General features: G+C 40.5%; 1 protein-coding gene across 2 annotated transcripts; it reads left to right on the top strand.

Annotated features, from left to right (window-relative positions):
• Window positions 1-29: 29 nt before the first annotated feature.
• LOC121396599 (B-cell receptor CD22-like) lies at window positions 30-26,703 on the top strand. 2 transcript variants are annotated; one of them, XM_041571701.1, is made up of 14 exons: window positions 30-121; window positions 2,022-2,086; window positions 3,968-4,336; window positions 6,814-7,122; window positions 7,561-7,812; window positions 9,288-9,542; window positions 11,978-12,262; window positions 15,943-16,200; window positions 17,772-18,029; window positions 20,352-20,448; window positions 21,423-21,483; window positions 23,740-23,861; window positions 24,584-24,647; window positions 25,350-26,703. In XM_041571701.1, exons 2-14 carry the CDS (start codon window positions 2,026-2,028, stop codon window positions 25,521-25,523), a joined length of 2,565 nt encoding a protein of 854 aa, XP_041427635.1. In that variant the 5' UTR covers window positions 30-121; window positions 2,022-2,025; the 3' UTR covers window positions 25,524-26,703. The 2 variants fall into 2 exon arrangements, with proteins under 2 accessions (XP_041427635.1, XP_041427636.1); XM_041571702.1 differs by lacking the exons at window positions 7,561-7,812; window positions 9,288-9,542.
• Window positions 26,704-27,740: the final 1,037 nt, after the last annotated feature.

Here is a 27,740-nt window from a genome sequence, read left to right as displayed (position 1 = left end):
GCTTTCTGTTCTGCTTTGTTCACAGCAGAGTGAGTTTGGTGACAACTCTGTGGTTGAAGAAGTTGAGCTCTAATATTTGAGGCGAAGGAAATTTAAGAAGAAGGAATCACTGTAAATGAAGGTAATGGGAATCTTGCAGTGTTGGGATATGTATTGGGAAACAAGCTGTATAGTATATGCGAGTGTGGGGGTGGGATCATGTTTGAAATGTTTCCATCTATTGATTAAGATAGAGACCACCATTCCCCTGTAAGGACTGAATTACTGAGGTCCATATTCAATCCTTGAATCAGGAATGTCAATAACATACTATTTGCTTTATGGAGGTTCAGAATGTTCACCTTTTCTACATATTCAACTGAATGAGCTCATGCCAAAAAGGGTGAATATTTTCCCTATCCCTGGCACCTTTTGAGGCACGGCTGCTGCAATGGCATCTCACTTGGAAATGTTGCTAAGACTTGATAGGCTACAGTGCGAATAACACTATTAACACTAATGTGTGTCTTCTGTGTGTGACTCTTTATGTGACATCTCTAGAGGGAGCAAGTCTGATGAGCATGACAAGGCTGGGGTTTGATTTGTCTTGGGTGAGTGGCTGGATTAGGTAGGTTATTCTTTATAGTGTGCTGGTTAAGGCTTTGGTGTGTAATTCATGTATCTGGACAGGAAACAAAAGTGCAGATAAATAAGATTGACTGCTCAGATCAACCTATGCCAATATGTTTAATAAAGTCATTGAATAGTTTGCCTATAAACAGGGCATTTTATTCCCTCTGTGACATTACCATGCACAGAATATAATACATGGGACTGTAAGGGAAAGCTGGAGACTATTTAAAATCAGGGTGCTGTGACTATGCAGACACGGCCTCCGCTGCACGGGAGAAAGATACATTAGTATCACTGTACAGAGGAAGTCTAATTCACGCTTGAAGAACCAGGCTCTGTGTTCCTCTATTTTGCATTAACTTGTATTATTTTCCACAGCACAAGCCAAGCATGGCAGCACTTTTCATCTTAGCTCCTTCCCTTTTCTCTTTTAGAAAGCAGTTGGGTAACATATACTGCTTTTAAAACCATCACCTGCGTTATATCACATTGCAAGTCAAACAGAAAATCTAATCTGTTTATTTCTCTTAATGAATTTCCATGACTGATTCCAGCCCATCATTTGTGTATTATGTCTACTGACAAATTAATTTCTACTTTTCTCCCCCCTGTCATCCATAACAAGTATCATCCCAACACAACCAGGCTACTTTCAGATCCACCCATAAACCAACCAAACACAAAAAAGCCCCACCTTTTTAAAGGTTTAGACTACCCTAAAGCAAATGGAAAAGGAATGTTGGTAGGTAATTTGTGTGGCGAAACCAGGCTTCATGGTTAGCCTGACATAAATACGGATTCCATTATTGCCACAGGCTATTGTATTCAGCCATTCATTCATGTTTTTGAAACCTCAGATAACTATTTTATAGTCTTACACATTTTAGAAGGTGTTTATCATTCTTTAAAATCCACCAGTCACTCCCGACTTTAAGATAACATTATAATATTACAATTCACAGGGGAGGAAACATTAAGGCATGAGACAAAAGGCCAAGTACTTTTAGATCAATGATCTTATAATTAGGGATGCACCTAATCCACTATTTTGGATTCAGCCGAACCCCCGAATCCTTTGTGAAAGATTCGGCCGAATACCGAACCGAATCCTAATTTGCATATGTAAATTAGGGGTGGGAAGGGGAAAACAGTTTTTACTTCCTTGTTTTGTGACAAAAAGTCACATGCTTTCCCTCCCTGCCCCTAATTTGCATATGAAAATTAGGATTCGGATTCGGTTCGGCCAGGCAGAATCCAAATCCTGGCCAAATCCCGAACTGAATCCTGGATTCTGTGCATCCCTACTTATAATATTCTAAACATTAATTCAAATAATTTCATTACTAGTGCTGGGATTGTTTCTGTTCTGTTTATTAAACATTGATTACCTTTATGTTTCAATACTTTAGGATCATGGATAAAGACCTGTTTTACAATGTGCTGATTAATGGATTGATACTAGTGCTAAATGCAGGTAAGTACAATTAAGTACCATTACACATCATGCACCATAACTGGTACAGATATAGGACCTGTTATCGACAATGTTCGGGACCTCGGGTTTTCTGGATAATCGATCTTTCCATAATTTGGATCTTCATACCTTAAGTCTACTAGAAAATCATGTAAACATTAAATAAACCCAATAGTCTGGTTTTGTCTCCAATAAGGATTAATTATATCTTAGTTGGGATCAAGAACAAGCAACTGTTTTATTATTACACAGAAAAAGGAAATTATTTTTCAAAATTCAAATTAGTTGGATATAATGGAGTCTATGGGAGATGGCCTTACTGTAATTCTGAGCTTTCTGGATAACGGGTTTTGGGATAACGAATCCCATATCTGTATGCTGTGATATGTCTTCATGACCTTCATGATAATACTGTTATTTGCTTTATTTATAGGTTTAGGAATACAGGCATAGGATACATTACCAGAAAGTTCCGAATTATGGGAAGGACATCTCCCATAGACTCCATTTTAAACAAATAATTAACATTTTTAAAATAATTTCCTCTGTAATAATAAGACAGTACAATGTACTTGATTTTAAGTACCAGGGCTCCTTTTTCTTAAACTTGCAGTTCAGTTAGTTCCAATCCTGTAATCAGACCATGGGCCAGATTCAATTCAGTGAGAAAAAGGTTTATCACATGAAAAGTCATGGATAAGATTCAATTTGAGATGCAGTTCAGAAAAACATATCTTGCTGTTTATCATGTGAAAACTCTATTGAAGCAAGAAAATTTCCTGCATTACTCCTCGGCACTTCCTCTGAGGAACTCCTGAGTATCTAGGCAAGAAACGCGTAAGTCCATCGCACCCACTGCACAATAATTGTACCACTGTTTTAATAAAACCGCTTTTAAAGAAAACAATTGGTTCTCGATGGAGGTCCGGAACAGCGCAGAGTAATGCGGGAACTTTTCTTGCTAAAGAAGTATTTAGGCTTGGAGTAGCTGACATCTAGCGAGGGCAGCGTCTGGAAGAGAGGACAGGAAAGCTGGGTAAGACTGCATCTAATTTATTTGTTTATAGAAAACTCTATTGAAGTCTATGGGGAATAAAAGCTGGAACTGAATTAGGAGAAAAGTTATTTCTCCTGGAATTGAATATTGTCCATGACTTTTCATGTAATAAACCATGAGATACCTTGATGTCCAAATGTAGCTTTACTCTTGAGACACGCTCTCCGACACGACTTCTCCTTCTCTTTCTTCTCTCCTCTATTTCCATCATTTCTATGCTGTGCTTAGTTAATGTGAAAATCCATAAATGCATAAATAAAATCAATAAAAAACCCGACTGTCCTCACTGTGAAGGACCACCTATGCTGCCTCCAATGAACGTTCTTTTCCTCTAGTCTAAAGGGGGGCACATCCAGTGAGCTGATCCTTTTAATGGGAAAAAGATCCCCCACTGTCTATAATGCCCTTTAATGTACTTATAAATGTAATCATGTCCCCTCTCAAACAAGACAGTCTCCCCTCATAATTTAACTCTTCCCTCCCTCTAACCAGTTTAGTTGCACTTAGTCTCTGTACTCTCTCCAGCTCATTTATATCCCTCTGATATCACTTTCAGTATTTCCCAACCTAGGAAAACCCACATGATACAGACATATCAACTCTCCAGACCTTTTCAGTAATCAACCTGCTTTACAGTAACAGTCCAGTCACCTGTTTCTTGTGATTTGCACCTGAATGAATGTTAGCATATACTCCCTTGTACTTTACAGAGCTGTGTAATATGTTGGTACATTATATATGCCTGATATAAGAACAATGTTTATGTATAAAAATTGTTGTTCCTTCTGGTACAAAAATCATATCTGCTTTATATTTTCTTGAAGGTTTTTGTCATACAATATGGAAAGATGATCCCGTGTATTTCCCAGAAAAGATTACAGCCTGGAAAGGTTCCTGTGTGCTGATACCATGCTATGAGAAACCTAACAGTCGTATCAAAAACTTTCTATGGTATCAAAACCCAGTGTATGATAATAACCAATCCAAATGGACTGGGACAATTGTTTATCAAATTAAAGATCCAGTGAATGTGGACAGTCATAACATGAGGATTTCCAGGTATCAGGAATCAGGAAAATGTGGAATTGTACTGAAAGATGTGCAGGAAGGAGACATTGGGAAATACAAGCTGAGGATAGAAGATGAAGATAATTTGTGGATGACAAAGAAGAGTGTGTCTCTGAATGTCTCTGGTAAGTACCTTGTACTTGTGTTCAGTCCAATGGAAAGTGATAGGGGACTTATACAGTCCAGTCGTCTGATTGGCTCACAGGTGATTTTATTGCCCCTGCATACTTTGATGTCCCACCCATCTACAGAAAAGGAGCACAGGCAGATCGAACTAAAATGCAGTGCCGTATTGTGTTACAAGAATCACCTGTGAGAAAGAGAGAGAAGCCTTTTCTAATCTTCCTCCTTTCTCATACATCAATATATAGAAGACTTTTGACTGGTGATCACTGGAGTCATTTATCAACAGTGCTCACATGATGTTCTAAGGCAACCAATCCCATTGTAACTTTCATTGTTCTTCCTGCAGAGGGTTGAAAAACAGGTTCTCCGTGATTGGCTGCTATGAGATACTGCTCAGGTGCAAATTTGCCTTTAATTTGACTGCTTAAATTGTTTAAAAAATAGTTTTAAACAACACACACCTTGGTCTCCCGCAGTTGGTTAAGAATTTCCAAATAATTGCAGAATGCCAAGAGGTATCCATTTACCATTGTTAGACATAGTGCCTCTACCCTTCTTTGTACTGAATGAAGCCTGAAAATGCTTTACAATGACAATGAAGTGGGAAGCGTGGTGAATGGGGGTTATTAGATGGGGAGTCTGTTTAGGAGGGGGGCTTAGTTCTCCTTTAAAGCTTCCAACTTCAGTTACAGGAACATATTGAGTCAGATTGATACCAATTAGCTGGGATTCTCATTGGAGGGTTCCTTAGCATTTTTATTTGGAAGAGCTGGGTAAAGGTTTAATTGTATTATATTGTTTTAATCAAACAACCCTGATTTTAGTGGGCTGTGGCTCCCAGAATTCTCTCCCACTCAAATAAACAAGGTGAGTGATAGATTGTTTGCAAGAATACACAGAAAGTCTGTTACACTTATATGGACAAGATATTGTATATTGTGACATGGGTAAAGGGGAATCCCTCATAGATGCATTGGACCCCCATAGTTTATCACTAATCAGCCGTCTAAGGGGCAAATACACTAATCGCGGCGAACGCTAGCGTCAATTCGCTAGCGTTTGGCATTTTCGGTACTTCATAAATTCACTAACGGACGCTGGCGTAATTTCGCTAGTGTAACTTCGCACCCTTACGCCTGGCGAATTTGCGCAATGAACGAAACTACGCAAATTCACTAACATGCGCAGTGTTCTTAACCCTACCTTTTCCGCTAGACTTCCTTCGCCACCTCAGACCAGGCGACGTGCAATAGAGTAGATAGGGATTGCTTCAAAAAAAGGCAAAATTTTTTCTAAGTCCCAAAAAACGCTGGCGTGTTTTCTATATTATGGGTGATAGACTGAAAAAGATCGAAAACATTTTTGGGGCTCCCCTCCTTCCCCCCTACATTTCCTGACTCATGGCACCTTAACTATACAGTGGGCACATGTGTAGGGCAAAATAAAAATTTTATTTGATGTTTTGAAGGTTTTCTAGGCATTTGTAGTGCTGATACGTATTCCTCCATTGTGATTTGAATTTGGCGCCGTATGCAAATTAACCATCGCTAGCGAAACTTCGCTTCGCGAATTAACGCTAGCGCAACTTCGCAAACTTACGCTACCCCTGTGCGCAACTTCGGATTTTAGTGAATTTGCGGAGCGCTGGCGAAAATACGCCTGGCGGAACTTCGAATCTTAGTGAATTTGCCCCTAAATGTGCTGTTTTGCCCTATTCATCTTGCATGGCTGCCCCCATAGCTACAAAGCAGCTTATCTATAAACTGTAATAGGGTTTCTGTGGTGTTACTTGTCCTTTAAAGGAGAAGAAAAGCTACCAAGACAGTTTATTACCAATTGATAAGCCACAACTAGTGTTGGGCAAATTTATTCACCTGGCCCGGAAAATTTGCCGGCGTCAAAAAAAATGGACGCCGGCGCATTATAATTGCAAAAAACGGACGGCGTCAAAAAAGAGACGCTGGCTCCGTTTCGCAAATTCGCCCATCTCTAGCCACAACAGTGCAAACTAGAACACCATTTTTATTCTTTAGAATGCTTTACCATACCTGAATAAACAGCTATCTTTAGGATAGCAGCTGCCATATTAGCTTGCTGTGACATCACTTCCTGCCTGAGTCTCTCCCTGCTCACTTATAGCTCTGAGCTCAGATTACAGCAGGGAAGGGAGGGAGAGAGGAGCAAACTGAGCATGCTCAAGCCCTAGCCCTGGAGGTTTATGCTGAAAACAGGAAGTCTGATACAGAAGCCCATGAGTACACAATAGAAGGAAAGAAATGTGCTGTTTCTTTTGACAGAGGACTCAGAGCAGCATTACTTTGAGGCTTTACTGGTGTATTTATATAGACCTTTCTGATACAGCTTACTTAGTTTTAACTTTTCCTACTCCTTTAATGCCAATGCGTATTTACACTTGTAATGTTCATCTGCCTAAGGGAATACATTCTTTGTCTCAATAATGATTTTTCTTCCATAGATTCTACGCCAGAGTTTATGATCAAACCTGTGGAAGTGGGGAGAGAATCCTGGAAGCTCACATTGTCCTGTTATATTAATTATTACTGCCCTGATGATTCCATAAGACTGTCCTGGGCTGGAGATGTGAAAGGCGACAAGGTGCAAATCATTCCCAAGATCAAGGAATCATTAGATAATAAGGAGACAATAAGAACAGAGACAACACTATCTTTTAACCCAAACTGGACAGATCACAATAAAACAATAGAATGTGTCCTTACCAGAGGGAATAATAAAGTCATTAAGACTGTTGTGTTGAATATACAGTGTAAGTACATTCATATAAATAAGATAAAGGGGTATCAGTAACAAGGGTATCTGCTGTGTAACTTTACTATTTAGCGACTGACACATGCACCTTATTCTTCATACAACTGCACTGTGGCCATTGACTCAAGGGGCTGTAGGAACTCTGGAGCTATCGCCTGGTTCAGAGGTGACAGTAACTCCAGGGGTCTCCTGAATCAATAGGCCAGTGTTTAATTCAGAACAGGAAGCAGGAAGGACTGAGCAGCACCAAGTACAATTATATGGAACGCCTTTTGCTACTGAGAGGCCCAAAACTGTGCTAGTGGTGACAAATGACAACTTATATTTTATTATCAATGACCCAGTGGTTGTTTTGTGTGTTTATTTGAATGTTCCTTGTATGGTTTTCGTGAAATCATTCGATTTACTAGGACTGACTGTAGTGTTTTCCTTTCAGATCCTCCCAAAGGAGTCCGTATACTGCCTGAAACGTCTACTATAACAATAAGAGAAGGGGAAGAAGTACCACTGGAATGCTCTGCAGAAAGCAGTAACCCTCCCATAGTCAGATACTGGTGGTATAAATCTAATAATAAAGTTACAGAGGATAAGTCTCATTACAAGGCCCGTGAGTCAGGAACTTACTATTGTGCGGCTGAAAATGAAATCGACAGAACGCGTTCTACAAGCGTGACTATAAATGTGCAATGTAAGTACCAGGACAGTATATGAACTACAGGCACGAGACCTTTTATCCAGAATGCTTGAGACCTGTTATCCACAATGCTTGGGACCTGGGGTTTTCTGAATAAGGTATTGAAATCATTGAATTACAGAAAGACCACTTATGTTTGCTTAAAATGAAAAACCCAATAGGATTGTTTTGCCTCCAGTAAGGAGGAATGGATCAAGAACAAGGTCCTGTTTTATTTTTACAGAGAAAAAGTTTTTAAAAAATGAAGTTATTTGATTATAGTGGAGTCTATAGGAGATGGCCTTGCCATAATTTGAAGCTTTCTGGATAACGAGTTTCTAGATAATGGACCGGGAGATCGGTATGTTGGCGCATGAGCAGTTGGAGCAATTTGCCGGTTTTCGACAACTGCGCATGCGCCGAAATTGAGGCAGATTGCCGATCTCCCAGTCAGCTTACAGAAGACCCGGAAGATGGATGCCGTGGAGTCCGCTGGCAGAATCTGCGACGAGAGGTAATTATAAAGCATGGGGCATTTCCTGGGGGGGGGCAGTTAGCCTGGGAGGAGGGGGTTCTACGTGGGTTGGGGGGTACAAGGTTTTTACTACAGGGCTTCCTTCTCCTTTAAAGTGCAGCAGTGTTGTGGACCCTCTACATATGCAGTTTTAATTTCTGCTCTGCATTTAGATGGAAAAGTTGACCCAGGAAAAAAACAAGTGGGCCCGACCCTTTTGGGCCCATGCCAGGCCAGATCCCTTCTCCTGAAGACCCCTCTCTACAAAAAAAAATGTTTTTCAGGGCTGAGAACATGCATGTGGTGCCGTTCGCGCATGAGCACCTCCATGCGTGCTCGCCAAGAGGCGCATTGGAATAGGGGGGCTGCAGGGCCCGAGGGAGCCCTGGACAGCAGTCCCGGTGGGCCCCAGACCCCCTGTCTGACCTTGTACAGTATGACATATCTATTTAATGACTGTATTATATCCAGTGTAATGTTTCATGCATAGGTCACGGCACGTTTGACACCTACAGTATCTAATTCAGAAGCAGCACCCGGTACACAGAAAACCCCACCAGTAGCAACTGAGGAGAGACACCCTGTGATGGTGTAGGAGCAGTTAAGTTCATGTTAAATAGACGAGTTAGTGCCCAAACATTTTTTAAAAAAAACATTGTAATAGGACATTCTATCTATAATCTCAACATTGCCTGTACCTCGTACCAGTAAGAACTATAGCTTATCACTTACCAGCTGTAGAAAAAAACATTTGGTATTATTGGTGGTTAAAAGTGAAGGATGAACTTATATTCTATTTCATACACCGTTTTTGAGTAACTTGTGGTATCGCTGCTGGATAAGGCTGAGACCTTAACAACTGCTGTCAGTGATTGCAGAGATAGATCATGATGGAACTACACAAAAACAACAGTATCATTTATGAAATTAAAAAAATTAAAAAGACTGTGTCTGAGAGCTTTTTACCATTTTTCAGATGCTCCAAAGGTAGAACTTAAAATCTCAAGCCAAGAAATAAGGGAAGATTCCGATTATACACTGACCTGCTCAGTTGATGCAAATCCTCAACCTGAAGACATCTCTTGGTATAAAGACCGTGAAAAGATCTCAAGCAAAAACAGCAACACTCTGGAACTCGATAATATAAGAGAGCAGGACTCTGGATCATATGAGTGTGAAGCACGGAATAGTCTTGGAACTAAGAGATCTGCTGTGTATGTGAATGTCATGTGTAAGTATTAACATTAAATATCTATATTGAACTCTGTGCCTATAGCCTGTCCAATGGGATTTTTCCTGGACTCATGAAAGTAACATGATAATTCCCCTGAGTTAGTGATCCCATCCCCAGTGTCCTATCATCTCTAGCAATCAAATTCTTCTGGTCCTGTATTAACTGAGGGTTCAATTCCCAGCTTACATGCAAAAAACACAATGCAGTGACCCATAAAAAACTATCACACATTTGCTTTCATTTTGGAAGACCTTTAAGGGTTGATTGACCAACATTGCTGCTAAATTGTAAGATCACTTACCCTTTAGGACAACTCCTGCTATAGTTAAGAGCTGAGATGCAAACATTTTTATTTACTATGCTTTCCAAAACCAAGAAAGGACGGCACTCCAAGAAAAGCAGGTTTATCACAGGATCCTGCGAACAACAATCGCCTTACGCGTTTTGGGAACAAATCCCTTAGTCATAGGTGATTGTTGTCCGCAGGATCCTGCAATAAACCATCTTTTCTTCAGAGTGCCGTCCTTTCTTGGTTTTGGAAATTGTATGCACAGTGGGGATGCTGTGGACAGAGCACCTGGACCAATGTGGGTGGACAGTTAAGTGAGTTGCTATGCCACCATTTTCAATCTAAATATAATTATGGGCCCCCGGCTCTTGTGGACCCCCAGCTCTTGTGGGCCCCGCCAGCCCTGACCTGCTCAAGGCACTAATCTTCCTGCCGTGACCTCCTTTCTTTGGGTTGGTTGCAGTAAAAACACAGCGCACATGCAAGTGCAGTGCATCGCATCGTGGGGGTGGGCTGGTAGAGGAGAGTTGTGGCAGGGGGCCCTGTTACAGGAGCCTCCAGTCCGACCCTGATCCTTGACCCACTTCAGTATTCGAAAAGGTAAGCAAATGGCGCTCACTGCACTAAAAGAGTCAAAATTCTCATTTAAAAATCAGAATTTCTGGTACCATGAGTGTCTTTTTGACACCTGTATTCGTCTGCTGCACCCCTGGGCATAAGCCCCGAGCAATAGAATTCTTGGAAACCAAAATTAATTCTAAAATCTCACATTCGTCTAGGCCAGTGATCCCCACCCAGTGGCTCGTGAGCAACATGTGACCCCTTGGATGTTGCTCCCAGTGGCCTCAAAACTGGTGCTTATTTTTGAATTTCTGGCTTGGAGGCAAGTTTTAGTTATACAAAAACAATGTATACTGCCAAACAGAGTCTCCTGTAGTTTGCAAGTCCACATAGGGGCTACCTATTGCCAATACCATTTCATATTTCGCACCCCTAGCAACTTCTTGCATGATAAAGCACTGCGTATCTTGACAGCGCTTTATAAATTAATGATGATGATGATGATGTTGCTCTCTAACTTATTTTACATTTAAATGTGGCTCACAGGGAGAAAAGGTTGGGGACCCCTGGTCTAGGCAATAGGATTACTAAGAGACTAACAGACTAAGTAACATGCTATTGCATTTACTGCATTTACATTGCTTTACTGCAATAAAGGTGAAATACTCAATCTGGAGGACATGGCGATAGACATCAAATAAAGCACATTGTACTGGTTATTTATATTATACATTTATTCATGTATAATATAACTATTTATAGGAAGAGTTTAACCTTTTATTAAATGTAATGTGTTATAGTTGAACATATTCCATTCAATTTTTTTCAGTTGGCCTTCTCTTTTTTATTTGGAATGGTTTTTGTATTAGCTTTCCTGTGTGTTTCCAGCCTCCAAAAAAAATAATTTGTCAGGGTCACTGACCCTCTCAATTAAAAAAAACTAGAGAATTTTAAGCTGCTTATCAATCTTTTCAAGCCCTTTCCTATCCATATAATTCTGAAAATATTGGTTGATAACTACCATGACAATAAATCCATAGTTACCAGTTCACAGATGAAATTCTTAGCCTGAGAATGACAAAAGCGACTAAAAAAAAGAAGAATAGCTATAACTTGTCTTGGACTAATGCTCCTAAATCATACTAAAAGTAAATAATAAGGTAAACTGCACCCTTTTTGTATTACATACATAATAAAGGCTTCTGGGTTAACAGTCTACTTATTAGAATGTAGATCCCTTTGTCATTGGAGAGGTTCTTCTCAGCCTATGGTGTCCAGCGACCTCTGACATTAGGGATATGGGAGAGACAAGACCATTGAGAGGAATGTCTGTTCTTTAATTTCTGACCTCAGAAGTTTATTGATTTCTATTGTTTTTATGTTGCAAGAGATAACAAACCCCTTTGGTAAATGTTCAACAAACATCTAATCTGAAATACTGACCAAAACAGAGTAGACCTTTAATATTGGTTTCTCTTCACTTTAACCTTCACTGTCACAAGAAGGACAAACATTTCTTACCTTTGCTATACTGTCGCAAAAGCTGCTGAATAGGGAAACAGTAACAATATATATTTTCTAGATCCTCCAAAGAACCCGGAAGTTGTTCTTCAGCCAAAAAAGACATTCTATGTGGAAGGGAGTAATGTTCAATTAAGATGTAGTATCAACAGCAGTAACCCCGAAGTATCACAGATCACATGGTTTAAGGACGGGAACTCGTGGGCCTATGAGAAAGGAAACAACAAGCCAAATGATTATATTATCATTGATAGAATCAAAGAAGAGCATCGTGGAAGTTACACGTGTAAAGCTGCAAATAAAATAAGTGCTACTTCTTCCAAGCCTGTTTCCATAAATGTCCTCTGTAAGTATATTTGTACTTATATTATTTATAAACTACTGGGTGTGTGGGTCTATATTGAAAGAGCCAAATGGAATAATGCTAAACATTTGCTCCATTGCTGCTAAACATTTGCGCCATTGCTGCTAAACATTTGCGATAGCAGCCTGGTCTGGTTAGGCCGTTGACATTCCTCCACCAGCATTCCCGTCTTTCTCATTTAGGGCCTTCATTCTCAATGTGGCAGGAGAGTGTATTATTATAATAACAATAGCAAGATATTGGTACAATTACCATACCTCCCAACTGTCCCAATTTTGACATCTCAGCCTGCAGTCCCGGATTGTTACTGAAATGTCTGAATTTCTCTTTGATCTCCTGCACTCAACAGCCAGAAAAAGATACAACGTTTCTAAAACTTGATTGGCTTTTGGCAAAGAGCCCAGAATATGTGGCAGGTGCACCTAGATACATGTGTAATAATTTAGGATGAGCAAAGAAGCAATTGTAACAATTAAAGATAAGCAGGTCTCTCTGGGAAACCATGACTTGCAGCTTAAAGGGCAATTCACCTTTATTAGCAAAACTTTATACCGTATATACTCGAGTATAAGCCGAGTTTTTCAGCCCCCAAAATATGCTGAAAAACTCTACCTCAGCTTATACTCGGGTCAAGCGCAAAAACGGTCGCCGGCGTCTAAGAATAGTCACCGCGCCTAAGAATAGTCGCTGGCATCCAAGAATAGTCGCCGAGAATAGTCTCCAAGAATATTCGCCGGCGTCCAAGAATGGTCGCCGGCGTCCAAGAATGGTCGCCGGCTTCCAAAAACAAGACGCCGGCACCTCCAATGGGAGCAGAAACCCTCAATTTTTTGATTGAAACTTACCAGAAGCTGCTGCATTTCTCACCCTCAGCTTATACTCGAGTCAATAAGCTTTCCCAGTTTTTGGAGGTAAAATTAGGTACCTCGGCTTATACTCGGGACGGCTTATACTCGAGTATATACGGTAATAATAAATCACAGCAATGTGCTCAAACTTTCATAACCTGCCAAATTTTGTAAAATGGACATGATAATTAGGGGAGGTCTAGCTGACACCCAACTGCTGCATGAAGAGATAATGAAGAGAAACAGATGCTGAGAGAGGAATAGTGAAGATAAACTTGACGATTTTAAAAACGATGCAGAATATTTAATTGATTGTATTTAGAAAGTTCCTTATTTCAGAATGTTGAAGCTTATATTACATTTTCATTTCCGCAATAGTTCCCTTTTAAAGTCTGACTGGTATAATTTCTAGTGCTCTGTGTGTGTAAGTCCTGTGTGTACCCTACATGTTTGGTGCAACTGCGCTGCAGCTATTGATGTGGGGAGCAGTGGGAACCCTGAAGCTTCGGCCTGGTCAAGAGGTGGTGGTTCCACTACATCAATCGGTGTAGCAGCGTCTGATTTAGAATGGAAGGCAGGGAGGACTGAGTGGGGCCGTCGTTACTATACAGAAGTGCAAAGAGCACAGTTTGACACAAGTTCCTCTAATGAAAGTGGTTTAATGTCACAAGTCACTGCGGGGAAAAGTGCAAACTTACTTGGCTGTAATTCCTTGTGATTACTAACACTAAACACAGCAGTTTGAAATTCCAAAAAAAGTTTTCTTTTTCCCCAGATATCAGCGTGTGTATTCACACTAGTCACGTTATTGCAAGACACTCTTCACAGTTTACACCCTCAGGTTGGATAATTTCACCCAGACAATTACATTTCCTTCCCAATCTATTTTCAGCTCCTAGTGCCTTTCTAGGGTCCAGTCAACACAAACCCCCTCCCACCTTTACAAGACTTAGCCTGGGTCACCAGACTTGCCAGATTTCTTCAATGGGACTTCAACACCTTTCACCAGTTTCTTGAGAAATCCAATAGAGCTTTCCTGTAGCCTAAATATCCACTCCAGCCCTGATTGGTGGGTTTGCTGCTGGGACACTATGCTCCACTTACTCCTATTTGGGACTCAAGCTGCCCATTCTGGCTGTCCTACCTCACCTCACACTACTACAGTGTGTTATTACACAAACTAGGCCCTGAACTTGCTACATTTCCTACCTCTTCCTCTTGGGGCTGGTCAGGTGACTTCCTGAGTAAATCTTCATGACCAAATCTCATCCGAGGTTCCTCTTCTGTACCCTCTCTAGAGTCTGCCCTCTGGAACTTTCATAAAACTCTATTAAAATATTTTTATTCAGTAGCTCCCTCAAGAGACTTATATACTCCAATTACATAACTCTGTCTAATGGCCAAAACTATCTCCTGTTTAGTAGCCAGAACAAGAACTTGGTAGACCAACCAGCCAAACTCACTTATGATCATTCAGAAAGCTCTATTGCACGTGGTCTGACTATAACTCTTTGCCTTTTGTGGAAGGTACAGACACAAACCATTCCTGTCTTTTTAACACCTGCCATTCTGCACTGTGACAGAGTTTCCTGTGGTAAATGGAACATTTTCTAATTGGACCAATGTTTTTAGTGGAGTAAATTTGACTAAATTGGAAAACTGGGCAGCAAACTGGAAAATGAGGTTCAATGTTGATAAATGCAGGTTATGCACTTTGGCAAAAATAATATAAATGCAAGTTATACACTAAATGGCAGTGTGTTGGGAGTTTCCTTAAATGAGAAGGATCTTGGGGTCTTTGTAGATAACACGTGGTCTAATTCTTGGCAGTGTCATTCTGTGGCTACTAAAGCAAATAAAGTTCTGTCTTGTATAAAAAAGGGGATTAACTCAAGGGATGAAACATAATTGTGTCTCTTTATAGGTCCCTGGTGAGGCCTCATCTGGAGTATGGGGGCAGTTTTGGACTCCAGTCCTTAAGAGGGATATAAATGAGCTGGAGAGAGTGCAGAGACTAAGTGCAACTAAACTGGTTAGAGGGAGGGAAGAGTTAAATTATGAGGGGAGACTGACAAGGTTGGGGTTGTTTTCTCTGGAAAAAAGGCGCTTGTGAGGGGACATGATTAGACTTTACAAGTACATTAGAGGACATTATAGACAAATAGCAGGGGACCTTTTTACCCATAAAGAGAATCACGTACCAGAGGCCTCCCCTTCAGACTAGAGGAAAAGAAGTTTCATTTAAAGGAACAGAGTAGGGGGTTCATCACAGTCAGGACAGTGAGGTTGGGGAATGCACTGCCGGGGTTGATGGATTCAGTTAATGACTATAAGAGGGACTTGGATGATTTCTTGGACAGACATAATATCAAAGGCTATTGTGATACTAAACTCTATAGTTAGTATAGATATGGGTATATATCATTTATGTGACAGTAGGGAGGGGTGTGTGTATGGGGCTGGGTTTTCACTTGGAGGGGTTGAACTTGATGGACTTTGGTCTTTTTTCAACCAGATTTTACTATGTAACTATGTTATAAAGGTAGCTACAATCTCAGCAATAAAACAAGGCAGGACTGCTGCTTTTTGAAGAAGGGAAACAAGATACGGAAGACTAGTAAATCACATTGTCAAAATGTCCATTGTGCAATGTCAATGTGACATTTCTAAAGAATGCCCTACAGTGTTTTATATTTAGGAACATTTCACTTGACCATTGCTTTTCCTGATAATCCCCTCAGTGATAAATGTGGACAGATTTGCTTCTTGCCTTGTTCATTCCTGAATTGTAACATTGCATTTCCCTACACACAGATCCCCCCAAGGAGGTAAAAATTAAGCCCCAATCCCCAGTAGTGGAAGGAAATTCTGCATCGTTACACTGCTCAGTAGGAAGGAGTAATCCGACAGTCAGTGAATATCGCTGGTACAAGGACACAGTCCTACAGTCCTACAGAAATAATCAGATTAAGTTTCCAGGAATAAAATGGACGGATTCTGGCAACTATACATGTGAGGCAAGGAACGACATCGGGAATGTCCTGTCTCAACCAGTTCCACTCAATGTCCAGTGTAAGTATAAAAAAAAAACCAATTTAAATTGCACATTTTATTTTGTTTCGAATCCTTGCTTTTCAACTCACTTTTTCTGTCTACCCCTCCTGCTTTCCTCAGCTATGTTGCCCCATTATCCGTCGCTGAAACTCTTTCTATGTTTGCATTGGCCAACTTATTGTATTATAAAAAGCACTACTTAGGTCTCTACTTGGGAATCTACTTATTCAGCCAATAAAGGTGTGCGTGTCCTACTTGTACAGTGCCATGGAGTGTGAACTACTATTTAAAGGGGTGGTTCACCTTAAATTTAACGTTTAGTAAGTTAAAGGATAAGTAAACGTTTAAAATAAGTGAATGTAGAATGGATGAGGGGGGCTATTCTAAGCACTTTTGTCATTTGAATTTATTATTTATTTTGTTTTTATTCCAAGATATTAAGGGATACATGTACTGTTAATATGAATGAATTTTGTTACAACAGCGCCACCTGCTGGTCAGTTTCCCACCAGTCTGACCAGCAAGTAGTCAAGGAAGTTGTCAGGGGAAAGAAAGAGGCTGCTCTGATGTTCTTCCAGTCTGACCACCAAGTAGTCAAGGAAGTTGTCAGGAGAAAGAAAGAGGCTGCTCTGAGAACATCAGAGCAGCCTCTTTCTTTCTCCTGACAACTTCCTTGACTACTTGGTGGTCAGACTGGTGGGAAACTGACCAGCAGGTGGTGCTGTTGTAACAAAATTCATTCATATTAACAGCACATGTATCCCTTAATATCTTGGAATAAAAAGTGCTTAGAATAGCCCCCTCATCAATTTTACATTCACTTGTTTTAAACGTTTACTTATCCTTTAAAGAATGGCCAGTTCTACACAACTCTATAATAATCTTCATTATTTATTTTAAGTAGCCACCTGCTGGTGCGTTTCTAACCAGTCTGACCAGCAAGTAGTCAAGGAAGTTGTCAGGAGAAAGAAAGAGGCTGATGTTCTTCTGCTTAGGAATAAAATTAGAAACCTTTCTCACATCTTTCCTAAGCAGAAGAACATCAGCCTCTTTCTCCTGACAACTTCCTTGACTACTTAGTGGTCAGAATGGGCAGAATGGCGCTGTTGCAACAAAATTCATTTATATTAACAGTACATGTATCTCTTAACATCTTGGATCGGAAAAATAACGAATAAATAATGAATTTACATTAGAATAGCACCCTCATATTTTAAAGGTTTGCTTATCCAATAAATGCCATGTGTGTATGTATCTATACTCTTTAAAACACAGGCCAACAGACAGGTAACTAATACTCTTTTACTTATGACTATTAGGGATGGGCGAATTTGTGCCGTTTCGCTTTGCCGCGAAATTCGCAAAACGGAGAAAAATTCGCAAAACGGTGCCGGCGTCTCGTTTTTGACACCGGCGCCCGTTTTTGACGCCGGTGTCCGTTTTTTTTTTTTAAAAAAAATTTTTGACGCCGGCAAATTTTTGCCTCGAATTTTCATGGGCGTTTCGCGAATTTATTCGCTGGCGGCGAATCACGCAAATTCGCTGTGAATTCGCCCATCACTAATGACTATTCCTGTTCTCTCTTCCAGACGCCCCTGTGAATGTAATGATCTCCTGCACTCCATCCAACCCGGTGCCTGAACACACAAAGGTGACATTGACTTGTAAGGCCCAAGCCTATCCCACAACCATTACTTACGCCATTTACAAAGATGGAGTCCTTCTCCAGAATTCCCATAGTTTGGTTCTGCATGATATTCAGTTAAATAATAAAGGAAAATACCATTGCACGGCAAGAAATATTTTCGGGAGCCGAAAGTCAGATATTATCGACATACATGTTTCATGTAAGTTACTTCTTTTATCTAAATCAGTTTAACTAGATTAAGGAGCGAGTTTTTCCCAAACCACCCTATTTACACTGGGGAAGACACCCAAGGCCAAGGCCATTATGGATTGCTACAAGCAGGTATTTTCCCCCATGGAAGTTTTCCTTAGTAAACTGAGCCAGGAATTTTGGGGGTGTACTGCAGAAAACATAGGTGTCATCTCCAGAACATTGGGAGCCTTGAGAAGACATAATGATGATTTTTAAAAACATGTAAATATACCTTTAATCTGTAAAGCATGTTGGATCAAACAGGTGAAACCTTAACAATAGTGAATATCTACAACCCTTATTGGCTGGCCAATTACTTATATGCTTTGATGCATTCTATAATCATACACTTCTTATTTAAAGGAGTTGTTCACCTTTGAGATAACTTTTAGTATGACGTAGAGAGTGATATTCTGAGGCAATTTGCAATTAGTTTACATTTTTTATTATTTAAGGTTTTTGAGTTATTTAATAACTTTATTCAGCAGCTCTTTGCATTTTAAGCAATCTGGTAGCTAGGGACCGAATTCCCCTAGCAACCATGCATTGATTTGAATAAGAGACTGGAATATGAATAGGAGAGGCCTGAATAGAAAGATGAGGAATAAAAAGTAGCAATAACAATACATTTGTAGCCTTACAGAGCATTTGTTTTTAGATTAGGTCAGCGACACCCAATTGAAAGCTGCAAAGAGAGAAGAAATAGGCAAATAATTTAAAGACTCAATAATAAAAAATAAATAATGAAAACCAATTGAAAAGTTGCTTAGAACTGGCAATTCTATAACATACTTAGGGGCACATTCATCAAGGGTCGAATATTGAGGGTTAATTAACCCTCGATATTCGACTGGGAATGAAAATCCTTTAACTTCGAATATCAAAGTCGAAGGATTTTGCCCAAATACTGCGATCGAACGATCGAAGGAATAGCGATTCGAAGGATTTTAATCCAACAATCGAAGGATTATCCTTCGACCAAAAAAACTTAGCCAAGCCTATGGGGACATTCCCCATAGGCTAACATTGGGTTCGGTAGCATTTAGGTGGCGAACTAGGGGGTCGAAGTTTTTTTTTTAAAGAGACAGTACTTCGACTATCGAATGGTCGAATAGTCGAACGATTTTTAGTTCGAATCATTCGATTCGAAGTCGTAGTCGAAGGTCGAAGTAGCCCATTCGATGGTCGAAGTAGCCAAAAAAACACTTCGAAATTCGAAGTTTTTTTTACTTCGAATCCTTCACTCAAAGTTAATGAATTGGCCCCTAAATGTTACCTTAAAGGAGAACCACCCCTAAGTACTGCAGAAGATATTCGGATTACCGAATAGCCTTTTTTTTTTAAGATACTCCAACGCATTTCCAATTGTTTAAAAATCGCCTTTGCAAAGAAACCCCTCAGTTGCACAGTATTAACGCCTATTGACACAATCTGCAATGGGAACCTTGGAGCTACCACCCTCAACCGAAATAGTCCCACTTGGGTATCATTCCTCAGAAGAGTCCAGATAGATATCATTTGAACTCATATGGAACCACAGCAGAATGTTTGGGTAGTACCTCGCTGAATTTCTATACAAACCCAATCATTTTGTTGGGCACCGGATATATTTTGTGCATGTGCTATTGATTTTCATGCTTATAAAGGATGCACGTGACAACCACATATTACATCAAACAGATGAAACTTTTCCGTTGAATGCAGCTTTCCAGTCCAACTAATATAAACTTACCATAAGCATCCGAGACTCACAGCTACAATGTCTTCACTTCTCCAGTCTTCCCCACTAGGTTTAAGTCTGCCATATGCATTAGTTTGCTCTAGAACAGGGATCCCCAACCTTTTGAAGCCGTGAGCAACATTCAGAAGTAAAAGGAGTTGGGAAGCAACACAAGCATGAAAAATCTTCTTGGGGTGTTAAATAAGGGCTGTGATTGGCCATTTGGTAACCCCTATGTGGATTGTCAACCTACATTGAGGCTCTGTTTGACAGTACATCTGTTTTTTATGCAACCAAAACTTGCCTCCAAGCCTCGAATTCAAATATAAGCAGCTGCTTTGAGGCCACTAGGAGCAACATCCAAGAGGTTGGAGAGCTCACGAGTTACTGGTTGGGGATCACTGCTCTAGAACAATGTCTAATCCATTTGTAACACTGTAGTGTTTTTTTGCACAATGTATTGACTTTAGTTTTAGCCTTTGAGTAAACAGTATAAAACATGTATATGATTTAGCAGGACAGTTTATGCATTTAAAGATTGAAAGTAAAGTACAATATGTTTTCTTGAAGATGGTTTAACCTCGATATTCAAGTATGTAGGAGCTGCCCTTGGGATCTTCTTTTCTCTTCTCGTCTTCATCATTATGGCGATCTACTTCAAAATCTGGTAAGTCTATAGCTTGACTAAATCTAATAGCCAGTGACTAGGATGGACGAAATGTTGTGCCTCGTTTTTCCACGAAAAACAAAAACTACCCATAGACTCTAATATTCACGTAATACTGTGCTGAAATCTTCTTCTGCTTGGGATAGTGCATGAACAGCACATGATTATTTTATAAAATGTCTGTACTATGCAGGGAAAACCTGGGAAGAATGAAGAATATAGTGGCATTACACTAATTTGTGAATAGTTCTGCGGGGGTGGGGTGCCAGCTCAGGGTAACAGATAAGTCACTATATTGACAGGGTGGTGCTTTACCTTTAACCTTTCCTTCTCCTTTAAAGGAGAAGGAAAGGTTAAAACTAAGTAAGCCTTATCAGAAAGGCCCATCTAAATATACCAGTAAACCCTCAAAGTAATGCTTCTCTGAGTCCCCTGTCAAAAGAAACACCACATTTCTTTCCTTCTATTGTGTACTCATGGGCTTCTGTATCAGACTTCCTGTTTTCAGCTTAAACCTCATTGCCCTGGACAAGAGCATGCTCAGTTTGTTCCTCTCCCCCCACCCCTCCCTTCTCTACTGTAATCTGAGCCCAGAGCAGGGAGAGACTCAGGCAGGAAGTGATGTCACACCACGTTAATACTGCAGCTCCTATCCTAAACAAACAGAGAGTTTCTAGAGCTTTTTACTCAGGTATGGTTAAAGCATTCTACAGAATAAATATGGCATTCTAGCTTGCACTATTGCAGCTAATCTATTGGCAATAAAATGCCTCCGTAGCTTTCCTTCTCCTTTAACTAGGAGCAGATGTACAACTAATGGAGGTTTAATACACATGGAACACATGACCACACCTGTTCCCATAATAATAGGAATGTTGTATGAACCAATAATTCTCCATCTGTATGTATTAAATACAGATTTTAAATAGAGATTACAGCTCTGTTATTATTAATATTACTGTCTTTTATTCCAGGAAGAAGGTGTTTCCATTTAGATCTGATGATAGTGAGTCTCATTTCATTGTGATGAAGAAGGTAATGAGCATAAAGCATAGAGTGAGATATTCTACTGGTTAGTCGTACACTGGGTGGCATGTGCTATGTACAGTACTTGGCTCAATTGAAGGTAATTGAAGGCCGATTGAATGCCTTTAGTGTGACTCTGTATGAATTGGTATGTTGTGGTAAGTGTTGTATTGGTGATCTATACAAATGGGTAAGTCATTCAGTTGCAGTATACAGTAGATATTTAGATCACACTTTGACTAGCAATTTGGTTAAAATATCTTAAAATTAGTGATGGGCGAATCTCTCAAGAGAGACAAGACAAGGGACACTTCCTTGAAGATAACAAGGTCCAAATCTTGGATAAAGAAAACCGCTGGTTTGAACGAGGCGTGAAAGAGGCGATTCATGTCAAGGTGGAGAAACCATCCCTGAACAGAGGCGGGGGCCTTCAACACCACCTGTCTGCTACATACAATGTGTTCTAACATCTGTACCCCGCGGTTTCACAACACTTCACACATCCATTCATGCAACTCTCACAAGTAACACCTGTATCTAGGAGTCGCATGACACATTGGATAATCCTATCACAACTACACAGAATCAACAACTCTGTGAGTTTCAGATGTCACCTCTCTGAAGAGTTACAATGGGCCATTGTGATTGGATTAGTGGAAGAGTTTATATGCCGAGAACTTCCCACACCAGTCAGTTGTACTGAAGAAGCTTCTCGGATGAGTAGTGAAACGTCTTCATTGATTACTCAGCAAGTCCAGTTGTTTTTAGATTGACCTATACTAGATATACTATGACCTGGATGAATGAAAATCTTCATAGTCATATTACTTCAACCGTTTTCACCATAACCACATGCATCTAACATTACACAGGAACAGACATTCAGACTTGTATAATATTCACACAGGCTTGTTCAAGTTTAACCCTTTATCCAGAGGACTGATACTTGGGATGGCTGGGTCAGGTACTCACACTTGTCTCCAGTCACCGGGAATTCCTATTCCCCCCCTGTCTCAGTAATCCAGCACTCCCTGCGGTGCCCCTTTACAATTCCGACCAGTCTTTTTTCCACTGGCAGACCACTGGCCCGAAGCCCATCAAACCCTACTATTGACCTAAATCCTATCCTCTTAGATCCCTATCCTGAGGAAAATCCCCTGGGCCTCTACTCTAGTTATTGGGGCATTAGGTGGTCCATGCTCACTATCCTAGCTCAGACACCTAGTGCCTACTATACTCCCTTTTACCTACTCTCAGCCTGCTTCTATTTCTTTTTCAGATCTCTTTTCTTCCAGTCTTCCGTTCTCTGCCGTTCCCTCCAGACTAAGGCCATAAAACCAAGTTTTGGTCCCATTTTTATATATCTAGACTCACCATCTCCCTCTAGTGACGGGGGAGTAAATTGCATCCACACTTCTATTACCTTCTTACACCACCTAGTGGCTGATTTATCAAGTTACACTTAACACCCCATATTGCAAATTAGTGTTGCCACCTGTCCGGTATTGACCCGGACAGCTCGGTTGTTTGAAGGGCTGCTCAGGTCAAAACTGCCTGCCCGGTTTTCCAAATTAGGAAAACCGGGCAGGATTCCCTATGATTGACACAACAATCCTTCAATCGCCAATTGCCGCATCATAGCCTCGTATATCACTTCCCGACCCCCTCCACTTCACAGTCCCGCCCCCTCTGCATCATGGCCCTGCCGCCTGCCTGGACTTCACTGGGCTAAAAGGTGGAATCCCTATCTATTTAATATAAATGAACCCACTTTTATACCCCACACAGTTCCAAACAGCAATGTGCACACAGTCATTTTCACTCATCATAACATACATCACCCACTCTACCCCCTTACACTTGGTAAAACATACACGTTGCTTCAACTTTCCAAAGTCACCTGAAGTTGCATTGCAAAGAAACTTCCATCGACTTCGGAAAATAAAGCAACGTGTAAAGCATTCGTGGGAGATTTGTCACTTGTTGTAGTGCCTTTTACTACAGGTGACAAATCTCCCCATGTGCCATTGCCCTAACTGGGGATAATAGTGGTTCCATCTAGATTACTATCTGCCTTTTCTGTTGATGTCAGGAGTTAATAGACCCCTTGTGCTGTGCTCATCATCAGTAGAAGTGAACTCCGTTTATCAGATCTTAGACAACAAGATATATCAAATTTCAATTAAAGGCCTTATACTGTACGTTTGATGAACAATCTGTACTGTTTGTCTTTTTTTTTCATCCTTAATTTTCTTTCCGTAAAAGTCCCACCCTGAGTTGCCGGACAATGCGGTGAGACAACCCCCACCAGCAAACAGCGACTTGGATCAGCTGAACTATTCTACAATCCAGTTTCCTGCACAACCAGTAGGGGGAGCAACATCCAGGTCTGTTGTGCTTATTTATAAAGCATATCTGTCCAATAAGGGGAACATGCTCTAAAACTTGATTTTACACAATATTAGGAAGCATGTAATACCAATAACATTATATACACAAACCTCCATGTGCTAGGCCCAATCGTACCTTAAATGACAAATAGCCATACACTATAATTAAGATAAAAGGCAATATTTATTTCCCACCATGACACATGTATTTAAAACCATTTCAAGTAAATTAGAATAAGCAGCGCTGCATTGGGGATAGGGATCCTTCTACCCCAGTTATCTGTAACTGTTGATTCAATAAATTAAGGTGTATAGGACTGCATGTAGTTTGTGTTCCTTTATATGGGATGGCTAAACAGCCCCCAACCAGTGCAGTATAATGCCGTGAACAGAACCTCAGTCCAAATGAATCCTTGAGTAATTATACATATAGAGAGGATGACATCGGTGTATGAGGCAATTCTAATTGATCATTCCCACTAATAGCGTCCCTAGGTCCGTGCTCGAGAACTAATCAGTCCCGTGGGATAATAAGGTTGTGCCTGGGGATCGGTGTGTAAGAGCGGAGCCGGTCTGGGCGTTTAAAATTGTTACGTATATCACAGAGAACTATGTGTAGTCTCTTTTGGGGGCATTACCCCTATGTGTTTGCAGCCACTCATTCTGTGCTATATTGCATAATTCAAATTTAATACTTACATTGTCTTTTGCTTTGACAGGACCATCCCCCATGATCATGGTGTAATATACAGTGTGGTGCAGAAAACACATGGTACTTCCAAGGTAACTTAGAGTTGCGAGTTTGTTTCATTAGCCCATGATTGCGGAGACATAGGCAAAAGCTAGCCCTGATAACATCAAAACTAATTGCCTTCAGTAAACAACAAAAAAGCTGGAATGAACTTGTAGCAATCCAGTTGGGGACGTGGGGTAGGAACAAGAATGTACAACATGAATAACGATGCATAACTTTCTAACCCAGGCCTGTGTAACTGGAGGAAGGTGGGCCAGATGGACCCTCCAATCAATTTTTCTGGCCTCTACTTAGCTCAAGGGCTCCATAGATTTGTATGACATTATTATTTTATTAATTCAGCCCTTGAACATAAATCTGCTATGTGTAAAAACTGGCTCAGCTTTAATCTTACCCAACAGACTTATTCAATGAAGAACCAATATAGAACCTCAGAAACATTGTACATTGAGGGTGGAGAATGGCATTTATAGAAGATAGGTTAGAGAGATGTAAAAAATAACAGCTTGTTACATGCTCTAAAAGTGAACATTAATATTTAAAAAAAATATGAAGGAATTAAAGTTGATGTATACAAGAACCACTTTGAAGCCTTATTATCGGCCAACATTTGCCACTTATATCTGGTATGTTACTTAAAGTGAGAATGTCACCCAAAGGTCCAAACATTTGTATTTTAATTTCTGTGTAAGATTCTTTCAATTAATACAGTTGTGACCTTACATTTGCAGGTACATGAATATGAGAACATGAACACAACAAACAGACCCCAGGGAGAGAATCCTGATGAGATTCACTATTCAACAATTACTAACCTACCTAGAGGTGGTACAGTGCACCCCAGTGCTCCAGAGGTGCAATATGCAATGCTCAACACCAACAACCAACAGAATATCTATAGTTAGTTGCAGAGGTCCCAGAAGCTACAAACAGCTGTCGGTGTAATCAGCACAATGTTCTTTTGTTATGTTTCTGTCATGTTTCCCCAAAACAATCCCTAAATACAGTATTTTTATATTATGTCCGGACTGTATTTCGTTGCACTTGTTATATGCATTGAGTAAAGATTTTAATTGTTTTAATTTGTTCACTGCGGTGTGCTTGATGTTTGGTAGAAATAGGTTCTATGATTCTGACAGTTCCCATGTCTGTCAGTAGATAGGTCCTTATAGGTAGCGTTTGGCAACATTAATATTCTTTGTCTGCTTATGGAGTCATAGACAAAATGTATTACACAACTAGGACAAGAGATAAATAATAGATTCAGCCATTCAGATTTCTTGGAACAAAAACTATCCACACATCTTCAGTACCAACATTTCTGGTAGCAAAGCCCCTTCCTCATGAATCACTTGTTGGTAATATAATATAAGAGAAAAGCAGAGGCTTTGCATATCACACCTGCCTACTATGTGTTGAAAGTTGGCAACTATGCTGATGTCAGATGGTCATGGCTGGAGATGCTCAAGAAGACCATTAAGGAGGCAATGGGCTGAACTAGAATACTTCCAGTGGAGTGGAGTGGACAACTTTAGCAGATGGCAGAACTATAACATTTATGAAGCCTGAAGACGGGGGATTAGAATCTTTCCCTGAGTTGAAGGCTAAACCAAGCTCATGGGTCAATGATCAGATCATAATGATTCTTATTCAGTCCCGCAAAAGGACAGCATTAACAGTCTATGGGATTTTCTAATCTACCCCAGATATCTGGTTGATACTAATCAGATGGTTGGGCAGACCATTTGGCCCATGGGCGAATAAGCAATGATGGAGATGCTCATTGATAAAGACCACCTAAAACAGATGAGGAAGGGAAGAAAAAGTAAATTACAAAATCACAGGGGCCTGACATTATAGTTGTGGCTTGCTAACCCCCAAATGCCCTCTGCTGTTTACACTAGAACCATAGAAAGTTCTAAAAATTGGCTTATTATTGATAATATATTATATGTTGTTATTTATAAAAGGCTAAGACTTGTAGGATCGCATCTGACTTTTCTATTGTAAATACTTCATACTTCTTTTCTGTGTTATTGAGACACAAAGGCTCTGTGTTCATAAATAAAGCAACAGTTACACTATGCTGAGAACCTTTTCTCTGATTCTTGTTCTATATGTAACGAAAACTAACCCTGGTGGTCTAGTGGTGCGGCGGGGACGCCCGCCACATTGCTCCTTTCCTCCTTTCCTCCTGTGCCGGCTCCTTCCTAGAGCGCGCGCGGCGCACACTTCCGGATTTTATAGGCGCATGCTCGCTGGCGTGATGACGTCAGTGCGCAATGACATGAAATTTAAAGGGCCATTTTTACTGTTCTCATTGCCTGTGATAGGATTTGATTCCTGGTGGTTTCCTGAGCCTTGTGCTTGTTCCTGTTTGCTTGAAATCTGTTCTGATCTCCTGTGTTTGACCCGGCCTAGCTTTTGACTACTCTGACCTCTGAAAACCTGACCCTTGCCTGAAACCGACTTTGATTCTGCTTGTCCCTCCTGATTGACTTCCTGGTTTGACTCCTGCCTGTTGATTGATTCCGATTCTGCCTCATCCCATCTGATTGATTAACCGTTTTTTGACCATTGCCTGTCTGACGATCCTTGCTACCTGCCTCGATCCTGCCTGTCTGACCACGAATTTGCCTATTCGTGACCTTTGGCCTTAAAGACGCTATCTACAGTCGTGCCCCTCTGCCTAACCAGAACCCTCATCTTGCACCTCTCATTTAAGGCTCCTCCCGAGGCCCAAAGGCGGTCACACTACTGGTGAAGCACGAGCCGAGACCAGGGTACTTGGTGTTTGTTCTGGTGTTGGGTGCCGACCATGACACTATAATAAGCTTCTGGTGAGTTAAAATTACCAACTGCTACCAATTTGGTCGAGCTGGCCCCTTATGTAGCACTGTGTATGTCCCGCTCTGCCCTAGCAAACTAGCAACAATTTGAAATTCAGAGTGTAAGATAAATAAGATATGGCCTCTATAGAATTATGAGGACTAAAAAGTAATAATAACAATAAAAATATAGACTTACATAGAATTTTTTGCTGCAATGGCTAGTTCTGGCAATTTGGCTGAAAGGGTCTTTGTAGAAATTAGGTTCTTTATGGTTAATTGCTATGCTAGTGT

Source organism: Xenopus laevis, chromosome 7S (assembly GCF_017654675.1).
Source record: "Xenopus laevis strain J_2021 chromosome 7S, Xenopus_laevis_v10.1, whole genome shotgun sequence".
Taxonomy (NCBI): domain Eukaryota; kingdom Metazoa; phylum Chordata; class Amphibia; order Anura; family Pipidae; genus Xenopus; species Xenopus laevis.
This window is presented reverse-complemented; position numbering and strand designations above follow the sequence as displayed.